This window comes from Akebia trifoliata, chromosome 11 (assembly GCF_017979445.1).
Source record: "Akebia trifoliata isolate Shusen 1 chromosome 11, ASM1797944v1, whole genome shotgun sequence".
Classification (NCBI taxonomy): domain Eukaryota; kingdom Viridiplantae; phylum Streptophyta; class Magnoliopsida; order Ranunculales; family Lardizabalaceae; genus Akebia; species Akebia trifoliata.
Genome location: NC_141385.1, coordinates 45,590,846 through 45,609,990, shown reverse-complemented (window position 1 = coordinate 45,609,990; position 19,145 = coordinate 45,590,846). Strand labels below are relative to the sequence as shown.

General features: G+C 33.9%; 1 protein-coding gene and 1 long non-coding RNA gene across 3 annotated transcripts; one reads left to right on the top strand and one right to left on the bottom strand.

The window, feature by feature from the left end:
* Positions 1–1,869: 1,869 nt before the first annotated feature.
* Positions 1,870–8,111, bottom strand: LOC147392065 (disease resistance RPP13-like protein 4). The gene is made up of 3 exons (XM_086459742.1): positions 7,831–8,111; positions 3,341–6,044; positions 1,870–3,230 (listed from the first exon to the last, which is right to left on the bottom strand). Exons 2-3 carry the CDS (start codon positions 6,021–6,023, stop codon positions 2,026–2,028), a joined length of 3,888 nt encoding a protein of 1,295 aa, XP_086315868.1. The 5' UTR covers positions 6,024–6,044; positions 7,831–8,111; the 3' UTR covers positions 1,870–2,025.
* Positions 8,112–8,976: 865 nt separating this feature from the next.
* On the top strand, positions 8,977–11,616 carry LOC147392064 (uncharacterized). Of its 2 annotated transcripts, none has more exons than XR_015183097.1 (3): positions 8,977–9,260; positions 9,562–9,661; positions 11,101–11,616. It is a non-coding gene; the product is annotated as an uncharacterized LOC147392064 (long non-coding RNA). The 2 variants fall into 2 exon arrangements; XR_015183096.1 differs by having other exon boundaries at positions 9,562–11,003.
* The last annotated feature ends 7,529 nt before the right edge of the window (positions 11,617–19,145 follow it).

The following is a 19,145-nucleotide window of genomic DNA, read 5'->3' as shown; positions in this document are numbered from 1 at the left end:
CATTGGCATCCTCTTTAAGATTAAGAAAGGTAAAAATGGAAAACTAATAAAGTGGGAAGGTTCTATTAAAAAATTTGAGGTTGGTGGTGTAAAGGAGGAAAAATAATAGAATTGGAGAGGTATTATAAAGAAAAAGAGAGATGAGGAAAAAATAATAAAGTGGGTTTAAAGGTAAAAGAGAAAAAATAGTAAAATTTGAAGGATATTATTGAAAAAGGGAGGGGAAGAACAAAGACAATAAAATTAAATGACTGAAAATTAAAGGCAATAAAGTGAGTAGGATGGACGCCACTTACACAGATATTGGCTCTAACATTCAATCAATTTCTACTCATGAACATGAATACCATAGATCATAATTATGTTACATACCTATAAATTAGCAAGCTTAATGGATAATAAAACTCCTTTAGTTCCGTAAGGCTTTTGAACAATAAGCTCAAAACTCACATAAATCTTTCACCTTAATCTACAAAACACAAGATTAGAAATCTTTCACCTTAACCTGCAAAACAAAATATTAGAATTGATAGCTCTACTCTAATCCCTAAATACGATCAAGGTGATGGGAGTGAAACGGCATATGTATTTGGGAGGGGAACAACTACCAATACTTATAGATTTTAGTCCTCCAATCTTCAAACCCATCATAGAAGGTAGAGAATTTTGGTAGATATCAATCTCCTACAAAAGGGGAAATCACATCTCATGAATTAGAAATATGCTAAGATTGCATGTCTTATTTTTAATTATAGTCTTAAGTAATTTAGGCAACAACTCGAATCCAAGTTTAGAAATAACTACATGCCTCGAGGCCAATAAAATGGATTTTACTTTAGAAATAAAAAGTGATGCGTGAGACTCTTCCCACGATTTTATATAAATATCCAACAGTTCCTTCACTCATAAATTTATGTGTGCTCTTTGCACAGACTTTTGTGAAAGCTTCTTCACTACCAGTACACCTCCATCTTTCAATTCAGCTTCCATTAATATGAAACTATGTTTTTGATTTATATATCAATCAAAATCAAACAAGAAGCAAAAGTAGAGAAATAAAAGAAGAGCTTTAAGCTTCCATAATAATAGAAAGAATGCCTTATAATAGAAAGAAGGGCCTTGTAAACCGTCCATGAGCCTCCTTTGCCAATCACCTTCTTATAGCTGAAATTTTGAGTTCCTAATCTTAATACTGCAATAACAAAGTTGGTTGAAGGAATTGGATTGCTGTGTTACTGTTAAGAAGCGCCCTTCAGCAAAGGAGGTGGATATCCTTCAGCAACCAAACCTCAATCCTATATTTGTACCCTCAAAAAAGACACTGTTGGTTCGTTGGCTGAAACCACCATTGAGTTGGTTGAAGCTAAACGTTAATGGTGGAAACTTTATAGCAGCTGTATGCTGGTTTTTTGGTGAGGCCACGAACAACCAAACTGAATGTAAGGCCCTTCCCTTGTGTGTAAGAAAGAATAGCATTGGGGACTCATTGGAATTACCTCAAATCAGACTTCTAAACTAGGGAAATTCCCTATGTAATTTTGTCCATTAATAAAATTCTACTTCCTCAGCAAAAAAAAAAAAAAAAGAATTAAAAGGGAAACTTATTAAACACTAGATTAAAAACTCCATGAATGACTGAAATAAAAGATAAATGAATAAAAATCAAGGGTGTCATGTCATCCATTGTCCCTGATAACTGCCATCCCTCTCCAAGCCCAGATTGTTGATATCATCAAGATTCACATTGCATATCTCAGAAAGCATCCAAAGGTCTGGATCTGAACACAGATACTCTTGATACCAATTAGGAACTGTGCTAGCTGGAAACTTCCCCGGCTCCCACACGTCGTTACTTACCAAGGCATCATAGTTTACAAAGTAAAACCACATCATAATCATATTAATGAGTTTCACACAACAATTTAGGTAACTTGATAATGTCTGTTTGACTTGACAAGTCCCAAAATATACTTACAATTTAAACTGCAACACCAATATAATAGAATCCTTTCTAAATAAAAAATACTAAAACGTGCAGGTTGTGGATGGGTCACACTTAAATTGTGGTCTCACATGTGCATCGCCCTTGAAACCCATTGATGCATCTGGATCCTTCTTCCCTCCATATTCACCACCAGTGAATGGGGTCACTTCATTGTCCATGTCACTGTGTGCTTCACCGCTCTCCATGCTCTCCTGAAGCTGTAGTGCGAACTCGAGGTTCCACAGCACGTCGCCCATTGCTGGTCGGTCAATCCCACTATCGGCCACACACTGTTCAGCGGTCTCTGCAAACTTCTTGAAGCAGTCCGGACCAATCTTTCCCTTCAGGAATGGGTCGATTATCTGATGGAGTATGCCTTCCCTTTGGCAATGTAAGGCCCACTCTGCCAAGTTCACTTGTTCTCTTGCCAGTTCTGGACTTATGACGCGCCGTGCACAGAGGACCTCAAACAGTACAACACCAAATGAGTACACATCAGATTTGTCCGTCACTTGTTGCCTTCTGAAGTACTCCGGATCCAAATATCCAAAACTACCCTTCACAGCAGTGCTGATAGGTGTGTGATCCAATGAGGGGGCCATCTTAGCCAGCCCGAAATCAGAAATCTTCGCCACCCATTCCTCATCCAAGAGAATGTTTGTAGTCTTCACGTCTCTGTGGATGATAGTGTGTTTGGCACCCGTATGAAGGTAGTTTATGCCGCGTGCAGCCCCAATACAGATCTCAAGTCTCTTCTTCCATGGGAGGGGTGGATTCTGGGAATTGTAGAGGTGCTCACGAAAAGTTCCATGAGTCATGTAATCATAGACAAGTATCATTTCACACTTCTCTTCACAATACCCAATCAACGAGACAAGGTGGCGGTGGTGGCGGTTGGAGAGCATCCCAATCTCTGCCCGGAACTCCTCAGCTCCCTGCGCACTGCGTGGATTTCCACGCTTGATGGCAACCTTAATGGTTCCACCGTCAATTTCACCTTTGTAAACCTTACCAAAACCCCCAATCCCAAGTAGTAGATCCTCGTCAAAGTCATTGGTGGCAGTCTTGATCTCTGCAAATGAGAAGTGACGGAAAAGGTTCGAAGGTAGCGATGAAGCATAACTTCCTGTAGTATTCATCTTAGCAGACCCTAACGAATGTGAATTTCCGTATAGATCAAGTGGAAGCCATCCACTTGGCCCATCACTGGAACTGGAATCCTTCGCCCGCCTACGGCCATGGAGCTCTGTTTCAAGGGATATATGTTAAATAAGCAAAGATTATCATTAAGTGCAAAGTGATAAAATATATTGGCAATAATTCCATAGTGTAAGCTGTAACACTAAGTGTACTCACCATATTTTTTGGTATTGTACTTGGACTCCACAAAATTAAGCGTCTCGTCTTCGCTCTCTTCGTCAAGTGAATATTCCTCTTCCTTTTCTTCCTCTACTATATTCTCCATCGTTTCATCTTCGGTTTCTTCCTCTTCTTTCTTCCTCCAAATCCCAAGGTAATTAACTTCAAAAGGAAATGACTCCAACATTTTACAACGGTTAACCTCCACATATCTTAATGATGGCATCACACTCTGCACGGTCTCCCACTGCAACTTCAATCCAGGCAAGTATTTCAAGCATAGGCCCTCTATGTTCCAAGGTTCTTTGTTGTTGCTACATAAGTCAGGGCTCATGCATGAAAGTTCCCCATTCTCTATACAAAGAAATTGCAAGTCAGGAAGGAAAGTAGGATTGAGCCATTTTGGTGGAGCATTTCGATTGAAGTACCGAAGATACAGCTCTTGAAGATGAGGAGGTAGCAAAAGGTTATCCAGCTTCTGGAAAATTTGTTTTTTCCTACGGACTTTGGTTTCAATAGATAAAATCTTAAGCTGATGGAGCATTGACAGGACCTTCAGCTCATCATCTTCAAATTTATCTCTTCCATAAATGCTTATTTGTAGTACTCTGAGGTCGATTAAGTCCTTAAGCTCTCCAAGGCGACAACCATCTTTACTTGACCTTGCTAGCTTGAAGCCATATAACACTTGAAGTTTGGAGAGCTTCGAAAGCCCGTGGGGAAGGTTTCGAAGAGAAGGGCAATTCCTTATATCCAAGACAATCAACTTCTCTAAAGTCGTGAGAGATATGGGAAGCCTTTTTAGACTACTGCATGCAGTCAAGATCAAAATCTGGAGGTTTCGGAGCTCTCCAATGGAATCCGGAAGATCTTTCAGGTCAGCAACTCCCTGGAGGTTGAGATATGCTAGGCGTTTTTGAGATGTGATCCAGACCCATAGATCCTTCATACCAACGCCTTCAAGTTTACTATGTGAAAGATCCAACACCCTGAGCGACTTTACTGCCACCAATCCAGTATTTCGATAGAAACGAAACTGACAGCATAAGAAGGCCCGTAGCTTTAAATTACTCTTTGGGGACTTCACATCTATTATGCTTGTAAACCCCAAACGGCGAGAATGTACATCAAATATTTGCCTGTTTCGATGATCAAAGCTACAGAATGACTCCTTTTTCGCAATACTAATGATCAAATCCCGCACCATTTTGTGCATTTTGCAGCTATAGACTCTTCCATCGTAATGCCTTTGTTTCACTGCTTCAACTAGGCAGCTGCTAATTAATTCTGATAGACAGTCAAAGCCCAATTCTACTGCGGTTTTTGGTTCTTTTCCACTGACGAAACCCTCTCCGACCCACCAATATACCAATTGATCAGCGTCGATCTCATAATCTTCAGGAAAAATAGAGAAACACAGTATACAATGTTTCAAAAGAGGTGGAAGATCATCATAGCTCCGTTGCAGGGAAGCAATTAGAGAGAAATCGCCACCTTGGTTCGCCAACTTATCATGAAAATCATTATTAATCTTCTTCCACTCGCCAAGGGACTCCCTTTTGGTTAACAACAATTTTCCTATTCTCTCGATTGCTAGTGGAAGTCCCCCACATTTCTTCACAATTTCCTTCCCAACCCCTTCAAAACGAGATATCTTATGCATGTCACTGCTTGCTGAAAATGCAACTTTGCACAATAATGACCAACTCTCATTTTCATCAAGAAGTTTGGGTCGGTGAATCCGTCTTCTCACAATACCCATACTTGTTGCCACTTCAATTTTTCTTGTTGTGATTATGATACTACTGTTGTACCCCTCCCCTTCTGGCAGGGCCTTATATATCTGATCCCACCAACCATCAATGCTACACACATCATCCATGATGACGAGATAACTCTTATTCTTGAGAGCTTGCTGAATTATGTCCTTGCAATCACTCCTAGAGGATCCACAACTACTCTCTTCCAATTGTTCCATTATACTCCTTGCAATCTCTCTCATGTTAATTTTTTCAGACATCGACACCCAAATTCTCTTCTCAAACCATTTGCCTACTTGTTCATCATGGAATATCTTTTGAGCAATAATTGTTTTACCCAAACCTCCCATCCCCACAATCCCAACTCGATGTTGTTTCATGTTTATTGGGTGAATCCACTGTTTTATATTTTCTGTATCCTCCATCAAACCAATTATGTCAGATTGAATTAAATTTTGTGTGGTCCATCTCATACTTCTGTTACTTTCTCGGCGGCTCATGTGAGGCATAATCTTAGATAAGAATGGATGTAGGTAGGTTTGCATGTGGTTCTCCAACCGCTGGATATGAGTCTTAATTTGCTTTATTTCCTTTCCTTTATCAGTGCGAAAGGACCACTCAGAGAAAGTGAACTTCCGATGCATGGCTTCAGATCGAAGTTGGAAATCTAATAATACATCATCAACATCATAGAGTATTTCCCTTAGTTCATCCATGTTTACCTTTACAGACTGGTAGCAATAGTTACCACTTCCAATCTTTTCCACATCGCACAAAAAGGCCTTCATAAGGCGAAATTTCCTCATCAGTTCATCCAGTTCACTCTCGTATTCAAATAAGACCTTTCTCTGATTTTCAAGGGAAGCATATAATTGTTCCACGAGGACTTGAACTATTGCATTCGTTATTGGATCTGCCATTGCTTCTCCTTTCCTTCTTCTCTGTTATATATTCAACCATTAAATTGCATAAATAGATGTAATATTTACATGTGGTACTAGATCTAAGGTAAAGAACATAGTACTTTCATCATAATGAATGGATCTAGGATCGACTATTTTTTTCAAATCTTTATATATATAAAGGGTAGCATTCGGGGGACAATGTTAGGGAGACAACGTTGGGAAACAAAATTTGTCCTATATGGCTTAAAAGTTTCAGATTGTCCTGTATGCATTTTCCTTCATATAGGACAAAACTTTGCCTCCGTAAGGTTTGGCTATTGAACGCTATCCATGTACATCCTTGTGTTTTGATGGAAAAAATTATTACACATCTTAGTAGATGACTACTCATGGTATTGATATGTATAGTTATTGTATGAAAGATATCAGGTTATGGATGCTTTCGAGGTATACATTACTAAGATTGAGAGATAAACTAATAAACTGATCAAAATTATCAGATTAGAGGGATACATTCTTCCAAGACATGAACTGAAAGAAAATTATATTTGAGGCATCTGTACTTTTGGCGATACTCAAAAGGGGCTAGCTATAATTTATTATCTATAAGAAAACAAAATCGGATTCTAGACTGATTCATTGGTATTTTATTGATTACAGAAGTAGATCTAAAGTTTATATGTCTTGTTATCCAATCTACAGTACGAGAATATTAGACATTGCTAGTTAAATCCTTAAGATGGTGAGATTAATTTCTGAAACAAGTATAGTAGAAATAACTGAATACTACAAATAAACCATTCCATAGTGAAATCATTGCAATAAGCTTGTAGAAATATCACAACCACTAATGTTAAGAACATCTCATAAGATTAAGAGACCATTTATCTTGATTCATTATGATTATTTGATGTATGTATAAGAATCTAATTGTTTTTAGATACAGTGGTATCCCCGTAGACAGCGGGCCCTGATACTGTATATGGGCTTGTGCCCAGTCCAAAGAACATCGGCCGTATCTGACAGGACTAGTCCACTGGGCATTGATCCAACCCACACAGCCCTTGTCCATGTAATTCAAGGGGCCTTGGGGGATCAAACACTTGATAAGGGGCAAGCCCCTGCTAGTGTTTTACCACCTTGAAAGTTAAGCCCTTTGGCTTAACTTTCACAAGCCATTAATAATTACTAAATTAGTGATCTTCATAGGTGGATTAAATATATTATAAAAGAGCAATTGAAATCAATGGACTAGAATGAAGTCATGGATTAAGTGCCTGATGAATTTAAGAAAGTTAATCATAAGAACTATTATGTCTTTAAGACCAAGTAAGAAATGTTTCGGATTCTCCTTGCATCAAGTTATAGAAGACACAAAAAAAAAAAAAAAAAAAAAAAAAATTGTAATAAAAAATCAGATTTAATTCCAACTAAAAAACCTTAAAATTCATTTCTATTATTGGCAAACCATAGAAAATGGGATCCTCTAAGCCTCCCTACTAATCTCAAGACCATCATATGTAAGGATGCCTGTGGGCATGTCTATGAAAGATTGTTAGGGCTTTCTGTTTTCTGGTTGGGGGTCTGCCTAAACCCTTAATTTTCAAAAAAAAAAAAAAAAAAAAAAAAAAATGGGCAAAGTATAATTTCTCAAAATAAAAGAGACTTCAAAACATGCCTAATTTATACTCTTGAAGCTCTGACACAAACAGAATATATAAAGCATACTTACACGATAAGGTGTTTAAAGAGCATTCTTAATTAAAAGGTAAAAATTATTAATCACCAAAACAAACAAGTTAAAGACAAGACAGGCACATACTGTTCTTTTGTTGCACTGAATCTGGTATAGTTTGATTTCAGAAGAACTTCAGATCCACATATATTGAAGAAAGCAAGTACAGTTTGGAGTGTTTGCTTGAAATAAAAATATATTCTGAAATACGATCTCCTCTACAATTGCAAAACCAAGCACAACATCAACCCCAAGCTTAGAAAACTTAATTAGAGAGTAATGGAATGGATTATAGATGAGAGTTTACAAAACGAAGTTGAGAGGGTTGGCTTCAAATTTCAAAGTCGTCGCTAATAAAGGGAGTCTTTCCTTTGGATTACTTTATTCGGAAAAAAAATTGAATCAGGTGGTATTTTAAAGAAACCCTCTCCATTGGATGCCTTTCGAGGTATAAATTACTAAGATCGAGACATAAACTAATAAAATGGTATTTTTAAGGAAGGTATTTCAAATTTTGAGAAAATGTAGGCAGGAAATAAATTTTAAACACCACGTGTTCTACAACGAGGAGGGTTTCTTCAAATTCAATGTCGGACTGAAAGGCACTTTATTTCCACCCTCAAAATTAAGAGCTGCTATTGGCACCCAATTAAATTAAAAATAGGAACATGAAAATAATTGAATGGTTAAAAAGAAGTAAAAGTTGGGTTATCAATAGAAGCTCTTTTCAAAAAAAAAAAAAAAAAAAAAAATTCTAAATTTCTATTTTTTGGGTTTAGTATTTTATTTGAGTCTAATTATAATTGTAAACGACTATTGAATTGTTTTAAACAGTTGAGATTATAATTTGAGCCAAATCGGATTGTAATATTTGAAGTAAGGGTGCACATTGGATGGGGCCAAATCGAGAATCGAATCGAATCAAGGTATCTTGGATTGGTTTGGTTCAATTTTTTAGCTCATCAGTTTGGTTCTGATTTACAATTTTAAAAAATTGATTAATTTGATTTGGTTCTTAATTCTGAATTCAGGAAATCTTATAATCAAATCATAAACTCACTCACATCTGCACAGATGAGCTTAATCGTTAGATCGTATTTGATCGAACGGTTCAAATCTATTTTTCGTTTGAGGGAAAAAATTATACATTTTTTAATCCATTCGCCTTTACATTTAATCTATTTACTTACACCTCCCTAAATCTCTTAAAACTCAAAACAAAATTATAGAACAAACAGTTCTTTCTCTTTGTCTTCGACAAACAAAGAAAAAGAAGGAAAAACCCTAAAAAGTTGATTTCAAACTCTCTTCCTTATCACTCTCTCAACCTTCTCACCTCACTTGTTTGAAGATCCCCCTCAGATTCTTCAAGCTCCCAAAGAACCGAATGGGCAAGCTCACATCTTTTCTCTCACTTGAACAAGAAGAAACCCAACCACTAGTTCAACTAAATCATACCAGCAACCACTCGATCTCTCCTATTTGTGTGGTTGCATCTCCATTCTTCACGCTTGAATGTAAGTCACAACCATAGAGTTTTTATTTTTTATTTTATTTTTATTTTTTAAATTTGATATTCTGAGTTTAAAGAGGAATAAATATGATTCCAAACTCCAATTAGGTTTTTTTTTTATAGAGATTTTGGATTTTTTTTATAACAAACAACCCGACCAAGAAATCTTCATATATTCTTTAATGTAGCTCATATTGTTTCTTCTTTGATGCATTTTTAGTCATTTTCGGCTAATAGGTTCTTTTCTTTTTTCCTCTTCTATCTTGCCTTGTTGATTTTTTTAATTTCATTCTTTCCCTTTACAGGAATGTGTGGTTGAGACAAGTAAAGGCCCTATATCTGTTTTTGTTTGTGGGGATCAAGAAATACCCAGTTTAATTACATATGCAGATGTTTCTCTCAATTGTAATCCTCATTTCTTACTTTATTCTGTTATAATTTAGTCTTATTTTCTAAAATTAGTAGTATTTTCTGCTAATGGGTATATTTTGTTTGATGAGTACAGGACGTTAATGGTTATTTTTATTTTAATCTTATTTTGTGAGGAAAAAAAAAGAGAGATATTCTGCTAATGGGTATATTTTGTTTTGGCTATTCTTTTTCTGGGTTTTTAGGTTTTTGTTTATTGAGTTTTTATAGATGCATCTAAAAAAAAAAAAAAAAAAGAGGAATTTTTAATTTTTACTCGTTATAAATCAAGGTTCATGTTATTTTTTTAATTTTCTTTGCCTCTCCTTATGAATTATGCATTCAATTTGGAGATTTTCATTTTATCCACCCATTAGTTAAGGAAAATTATCTCAAGATTTAAACATCTTTATCTTGCTTTGAAACTCAACTTGTAATGCTTATGCACTAACATATGGTCAAAAACTGAATTGTACTCATTTTAACTTTTTATTTTATAGTTTTTATTCAAATCATATGTCACACAAGCAATCTGGGTATGTTTTCGAGCTTAGTAAGTCTGATAACCACACTATGATTGATGACGAGGACATATTTATGAAGATGGGAAACTATAAAATAAACTAGTGATGTGGATTAGTTGATTTGCAATCTGATCACGTAAAGTGATCATATCATCTTGTGCTTGTGGTGAAAATAAGCTAGTGATGTGGATTAGTTGATTTGCAATCTACTAAAGGATTGCTCGTTTCGTCGGCATCAACTTCATATTATCGAAACAACTCATCATGGAGAACTAGTAAATGTAATCATATATGATTAATGTTGGGTACGAAAATCTAGATTTTTATATGAGAAAATTTCATTGAAGTAATAAAGAAAGGATGTTGAATGAACAACCAGGAACGAACAAGGATCCAAACCCTCAAAAATACCCTAATAACTAAGCATTTGAAATGCTATACACCCAACCACCTCCTTCAAAAGTCATTGAAAAATAACTTCTAAACTTCTTGAAAAAATTTCATTAAAAAGGAGAAAATCCATAAGATCCTAATTATCCTACCAAACCACTTGCTTGTCTATGGTAAAAAAATATAGATAACATTTCAAAATAGTTTTTTATGTGCAAGCACTACCCAAATATACACCCACACTTGATGAGTACTTAAATAATGCATTGATTTCATCATCAGGATCTGTCATACTAGTTCATACTTTTTTCTTTGTAAATAAAGAAATAAAAAAGGATTCATTAGAATTCTTAGAGAGATTTCCAGACCTTATACGTTGGTCATCGATGATTCTCCGACTTGCTGATGATTTGGGAACTTCTACGGTATATAAACTACATTTTCTAACATTCAATATATGTTGTTATGGTGTACTAGTTAGACTCCTGTACTGAAAAATTGTACTTCTGTTTTCTATTGTAGGCCGAGATTGAAAGGGGTGATGTACCAAAATCGGTCCAATGTTACATGCATGAAACTGGTGTTTCCGAGAAAGTTGCATGTGAACACATTACACATCTAATCAGTGATTCATGGAAGAAGATGAATAAAGAACGAGTCAATGATTCCCTTTTTTCCCAAACTTTTATAGAAACGGCAGTAGACCTTGCTCGAATTGCTCAGTACATATACCAATATGGAGATGGGCACGGTGTTCCAGATCGAGAGACAAAGGATCGAGTCTTCTCATTATTGGTTGAGCCAATTTCAGTATTGGCATGATAGAATCTGATAGTAGTCTTCTTGTTGCCTGTTTAATCATAATTTGTACATATTTGCTTTAATATTCAGTTAAACCCAAAAGGTTAAAAGTGCATTGTTTGTGTGTTGGTTTTCATTTAAGAGACCCATTGGCACTAATGTATGTGCGTATCGCATCTTATGTACACACCTTTTGAAATAATATTATAATATGTGTGAGGTGTATTGTATTTGTAATATATATTCCCAAGACTACAAGTCATGCAAGTTTTATCCTCCCAAAATGTAATGTCCGTCAAATGTCAAAATATATTTTTGTTATTATTTTAGAACATATTTGTGGATAAAAAAAGAGAGAAAAACCTACAATGAGTATCTGTATAATAAAAATGAGCGCGATTTCGGCGACCCACATTTGAAGATCCTAAGAGACCTCACATTCTCATTGATCTATGTGTATTGAAAATCATCTCAACATGGGTAAAATGTACGTATTTTTGTAAATTAGGATGCCCTGCAATGCATGTGGACCAATGAGAATGTGGGTTCTTTAAAAATGTAATTATGATAAAACACAAGATAGATTATAAAACCTCCATATTAATTATCTCAGGGGGAGATTATATTGGCACAACGACTTATTTGAGATCACATAGATATTGTTAGAGAATAAGATGCACTGTATTAAGATACATGAGATACACTATATCATTGTTAGTGTATCTCATCACAAATGGAAGGTTGTGATGAAGGACATTCTAGAATATATATTGATATTTAGAATATATCAATTGGGATATTTTAGAATATTTATATTAGGTAGTTTTCATATATCTTAGTTGATGTAATGTCTATAAATACCCTACTAGGGCTTTTGTAAGAATCATCCAAGAATTATCAATAAAATTCATATTTTCTACATGGTATCAAGGCTCAAGCTTCACTGAGCACATCGATCTTGGTACGCCTTTCTTCGGCGATGGCACCACTGCCATCCCCGAACCTTAATCATTTTGTTTACATTATTAGTTTTTTTTTTTTTTTCAATAAAAATATCATCTTTCTCTATGTTCTAGACCTGGATATCTTTTATTTTATTCTTTGCTATTATTCTAGGTTTTTTGGTTTTTCCAATAAAAATCACAACTCCTTCTACATCTCTACAAATCTCCCAATTTTCACATTCATGTTACATGATCTCATTTTTTTTTTCCAATCTAAAATCTCTCTAATGAGAGTTTTTTTCATTTATATGGCACAATCCTACTTCTTAGGCTTTTAGGAGGGATCATGACAGATCTGGTCTAATAAGTCACTGGCTCCGACAGATTCAAAAAGAGCAGGATGCGACAATGATGAACTTCATAGACAGACGGTGACCACTAGCAAGCACGATTGGCACTTTGACAATCAATGAACATATCTATTAATGAGATCAAATAATTATTCAATAAAATTAATTGTATATTCCTTTTTCAAAGGACCATGCAATTGCGGGAGAATGTCAGAGAATAAGATGCACTGTATTTAGATACATGAGATACACTGTATCATTGTTAGTGTATCTCATCACAAATGGAAGGCTGTGATGAAGGATATTCTAGAATATATATTGATATTTAGAATATATCAATTGGGATATTCTAGAATATTTATATTAGGTAGTTTTCATATATCTTGGTTGATGTAATGTCTATAAATACCCTACTAGGGCTTTTATAAGAATCATCCAAGAATTATCAATAAAATTCATATTTTCTACATGGTATCAGGGCTCAAGCTTCACTGAGCACATCGATCTTGGTATGCCTTTCTTCGGCGATGGCACCACTGCCATCCCCGAACCTTAATCATTTTGTTTACATTATTAGTTTTCTTTTTTTTTTCAATAAAAATATCATCTTTCTCTATGTTTCAGACCCGGATATCTTTTATTTTATTTTTTGCTGTTATTCTAGGTTTTTTTGTTTTTCCAATAAAAATCACAACTCCTTCTACATCTCTACAAATCTCCCAATTTCCACATTCATGTTACATGATCTCATTTTTTTTTTCCTATATAAAATCTCTCCAATGAGAGTTTTTTTCATTTAAATGGCACAATCCTACTTTTTAGGCTTCTGGGAGAGATCATGACAGATCTGGTCTAATAAGTCACCGGCTCCGACAGACTTAAAAAGAGCAGGATGCGACAATGATGAACTTCATAGACAGATGGTGACCACTAGCAAGTACGATTGGCACTTTGACAATCAATGAACATATCCATTAAAGAGATCAAATAATTATTCAACAAAATTAATTGTATATTCCTTTTTCAAAGGACCATGCAATTGCCGGAGGATGTTAGAGAATAAGATGCACTGTATTAAGATACACGAGATACACTGTATCATTGTTAGTGTATCTCATCACAAATGGAAGGTTGTGATGAAGGATATTCTAGAATATATATTGATATTTAGAATATATCAATTGGGATATTCTAGAATATTTATATTAGGTAGTTTTCATTTATCTTGGTTGATAAATACCCTACTAGGACTTTTGTAAGAATCATCCAAGAATTATCAATAAAATTCATATTTCTACAGATATTATATAGCATTAAAAATGGAAATGTTAAGAAAAATTCACAACTATAAAATATTTATAACCAATTATCAAATGCTTCAACAAATAAAATTTAAATATCAAATTATTATTATTATTACTTTGCTAATTTAACTATTTTCTTAACTATTGTGCTAAGAAAAGCATTACAGAAGAGTTCATTGCTTAAAAAATAATGTAACTAGGTTGATGCATTTTTAAAACTATGCTTATATATTAATCTTCTAGATGAATATTAAATTTTCTTTTATATTTTTTGAAAACAGTGTCACATCTATAATTCATTATCTTGATCTAGTAATAAAATTACATTTTTATGAGTGACAGATGTTTTTAATTGCTTCAAGGACGAGACAGGTAGTTTCAAAGCAAGTCTTTGTGAAGATGTTAAAGGAATGTTGAGTTTATATGAAGCATCTTACCTCGCCTTAGAAGGAGAAAATATCTTAGATGAGGCCAATAATTTTACAAGTAGATCTAGAGAATATCAGTGGAGCCATAGTCCTAAGCGTTGCTAAACAAGTGAGACACTTCTGGGAGCTTCCCTTGCATTGGAGGATGCTGAGATTAGAGGCAAGATGGTACATTGAAGTGTGCAAGAGTGAAGATTACAGCCATTCTGACCTACTCGAACTGGCAACATTGGATTTCAATATGGTGCAAGCAATGCACCAAAAAGATTTGAAAGAAGTGTTGAGGTTTATTTTACAAGGACACACAAATATAATCAAAATTTATTCTTGTTGGTTGTTTTGATCCAAGTTCATTTGAGGGGCATTTTTTTTTATTTTATCAATTTTAGTTGGTGGAGGGATCTCGGTGTGGGCTCCCACTCTGAGTTGAGGTTTGCTTGAGATCGATTGATGCATCAAAACACCAAAAAACTTAAAATCCTCAACAGAAAACTTATTAAAATAAATCAATGGATCACAGATTTCACACCCAAAGTACTGGAAGAACAATCAAACAAAGAAGAATTATAACAAACAAGTTAGAATGATTATAACAAAGATATACATCAAATTGTAAGCAAAGAACACATATTAACTAAATCACAAGTACTCAAAAAGGTCCAAACACTAATCAGAGAGATCCAAAAAGAAATTAAAATCAAACAATAGAAAAACACTACTAATCAAAGAGATCCAAAAAGAAATCGGCTCAAACAATACAAGTTATTGCATTGCATCTATTGATAATACAAGTTTACTAAAGATGTTTTCCTCTGCTGAAATTTGTTACTCTCTTTTCAAAACATTTTTCCATTCCACTATCTATACATTTGAGTTGTTCTTCTATTTATGTTTATCTATACATTTGAAACCCTAAATTAATTATGGAAAATCTAAGATTCAATAAAAAACTTTAACATACCTGAAGATTCGATCACCAATGAAGCAAAGGGAGGCAGATCGAACAAAGCCCTAAAACTTTCGATCAAACGTCGATCGATTTTGCCCTAAAACTTGTAAATCAAATCTGATTGCGTCTTCAAAATCATAGATTCTTTGAGTGAAAGATCGAGCGAAGATCTTTCGATCAAACTTCGATCGATTTAGAAAACTTAATAAGAGAGTAATGGCATGGATTATGGATGAGAGTTTACAAAACGAAGTTGAGAGGGATGACTTCAAATTTCAAAGTCAGCCGCTAAAGAAATCCTCTCCATTGGACGCTTTCTAAGTATACATTACTAAGATTGAGATAAACTAATAAAATAGTATTTTCAAGGAAGGTATTTCATATTTTGAGGAAATGTAGGTGGGAAATAAATTTTAAACACCACGCGTCCTGCAAACGAGAAGGGTTTCTTCAAATTCAAAGTCGGCCTCAAAGGCACCCCAATTAAAAATAGGAATAAAGAAATTAATTGAATGGTTAAAAAGAAGTAAAAGTTGGATTACCAATAGAAGCTCTTTTCATTTTTTTTTTCTTTTAGATAGATTTCTATTTTTTGAGTTTATTATTTTATGTGAATCTAATCATAATTGTACACAACTATTGAATTATTTTGTACTATTGAGATTATAATTTGAGCTAAACATAGGATTGTAATATTTGAAGTAAGGGTGCACATTGGATGGGGCCATATCGAGAATCGAACCGAATCAAGGTATCTTGGATTGGGTTGGTTCGATTTTTTAGCTCATCAATTTGATTCTGATTTACAATTTAAAAAAATCGATTAATTTGATTTGGTTCTCGATTCTCAATTCGGGAAATCTTATAATCAAATCAAATTCATTATATATATATATATATATATGGATTAGGATCCGTATACACATAAAGCTACAATATATTTTGTCTTATATGGGCAAAAATGTTTGGAATGGGTTGATTTTTTTGTGAAGATGATCTCTGTGGTGAGGAGATCATCCTTGCCAAAAATCAGTCTATTATGAAATTTCTAACCCTATGTATACAAATTGAAAAATTTTAGACCGTCCAATTTTTGTAAATCACTTTTGATGGGATTAGAAGTTTTGGAATGGAATGATTTTTTTGCAAAGATGATCCCCTCACGTTTACATTTAATATATTTACTTACACCTCCCTAAATCTCTTAAAACTCAAAACAGAATTATAGAACAAACAGTTCTTTCTCTTTGTCTTTGATGAATAAAGAAAAAGAAGGAAAAACCCTTAAAAGTCGATTTTGGACTCTCTTCCCTATCACTCTCTCAGCCTTCTCACCTCACTCGTTTGAAGATCCCCCTCAGATCTCGTCTTCAAGCTCCCAAAGAACCGAATGAACAAGCTCACATCTTTCTCTCACTTGAACAAGAAGAAACACAACCACTAGCTCAACTGATTCATAGCAGCAACCACTCAATCTCTCCTATCACTCTCCTATTTGTGTGGTTCCATCTCCATTCTTCACGCTTAAATGTAAGTCACAACCCTAGAGTTTTAAAAAAAAAAAAAAAAAAAAAATTGATATTCTAAGTTTGAAGATGAATAAATAGGATTCCAGACTCCAATTAGGTTTTTTCTTAATAGAGATTTTGGATTTTTTTTTTTTTTTTTATAACAAACAACCCAATCAAGAAATCTTCATTTATTCTTTAATGTAGCTCGGATTTTTTATTCTTTGATGCATTTTTAGCAATTTTCAATTAATAGGTTCTTTTTTTTCTTCCTCTTTTACCTTGTCTTGTTGATTTTTTTAATTTCATTTTTTCCCTTTACAGAAATGTGTGATTGAGGCAAGTAAAGGCCCTATATCTGTTTTTGTTTGTGGGGATCAAGAAATGCCCAATATAATTACATATGCAGATGTTTCTCTCAAGTGTAATCCTCATTTCTTACTTTATTCTGTTATAATTTAGTCTTATTTTCTGAAATTAGTAGTATTTTTTGCTAATGGGTATATTTTATTTGATGAGTGCAGGACTTTAATGGTTATTTCTATTTTAATCTTATTTTGTGAGGAAAAAAAGAGAGATTTCTTGTTTTCGCTGTTCTTTTTCTGGGTTTTTAGGCTTTTTGTTTACTGAGTTTTTATAGATACATCTAAAAAAAAAATAGGGTTTTTTATTTTTACTCGTTACAAATCAAGGTTTATGTTTTTTTTTTTTTTTAATTTTTCTTTGCCTCTCCTCCTGAATTATGCATTCAATTTGGAGATTTTCATTTTGTTCACCCACTAGTTAATGAAAATTGTCTCAAGATTTAAACATCTCTATCTTGCTTTGAAACTCAAGCTTGTAATGCTTATGCACCAACATGTCGTCAAAAACTGAATTGTACTCATTTTAACTCTTTATTTTTTGGGTATGTTTTCGAGCTTAGTGAGTTTGATAATCACACTATGATTGACGACGAGGAAATATTTATGAAGATGGGAAACTCTAAAATAAGCTAGTGATGTGGATTAGTTGATTTGCAATCTGATCACGTAAAGTGATCATATTATATTGTGTCTGTGGTGAGAATATTTCATATAACATGGTGGATTTTCTGGCGGTTCAGAGTTTATTAAAGGATTGCTTATTTCATCAACATCAACTTCATATTGTCAAAACAACTCATCATGGAGAGCTAGTAAATGTAATATGATTAATGGTGGGTACGCAAATTTCGATTTTTGTATGAGAAAATTTCATTGAAGTAATAAAGAAATGTGGTTGAAATGAACAACTAGGAACAAACAAGGATTCAAACCCCTAAAAATACCCTAATAACAAAGCACTTAAAATGTTATACACCCAATCACTTCCCTCAAAAGTCATCAAAAATAATTTTTAAACTCTTTAAAAAAGTTTCACCAAAAAAGAGAAAATCCATAAGATCCTAATTATCCTATCAAACCATTTGCTTGTATATGATAAAAAAAATATAGACAACATTTAAAAATAGTTTTTGATGTGCAAGCACTACCCAATTGGATTGAGATGTGAACTACCTAATCACCTCTTCATCCATGGAATGGATAATTCTGAGCTATTCTTAGGACAGACACTAGTATCATGTGATTTTAAAAATCCTTCAAGAACAAGATGACTATCCTAATAATCTCAATCATTTTTTTTAAACACCCAAATCAGTAAAACCTAAACCCCGTACACTAAAAAAAAATCTAGAAAATTTTTAAATTACAAGCATACGATCGAAATTACATATATGAAACATATGATGTTAGAAGAAAAAAATTTGTCCATTAATGAATGAAAATGGTAGATAAAAAATAGAGAGAAATCTTATTGTGTTAATTTTGGAGTGAAAAATATAAGGTTTTCGAACACGAAATGAAAAAAAGGGGAGAGACTTTAATAGCACTATTGTAGAGGAATGAGAGGTAGAAAAGTTAAAAAATAATGATTTTAGGATTTGTATAAAGAAGAGATAAATGAAAGAAATTAGTGTTTTGAGGAGGGTATTTTAGGAATAAAAAATAAATTCAGAATTTAGAAGTTTCATCCAATGTCTCCCCATCGTTGAACTAAAAGTTATGAATTTTAGTTCTTAATTCTAAAATCTAAATGGAAACAAACAGCAATAGAGCTTCTGAAGTCTGAATTTTAAAGGTGGACCACCTCCATTCAAATTTCAGAAGTGTTACCAAACCAACCTATATTCTATTTGTGCTTGAGCATCAAAAGGCTAAATTAGGTATGTTTTGGATTCTCCTTACATCAAGTAATAGAAGA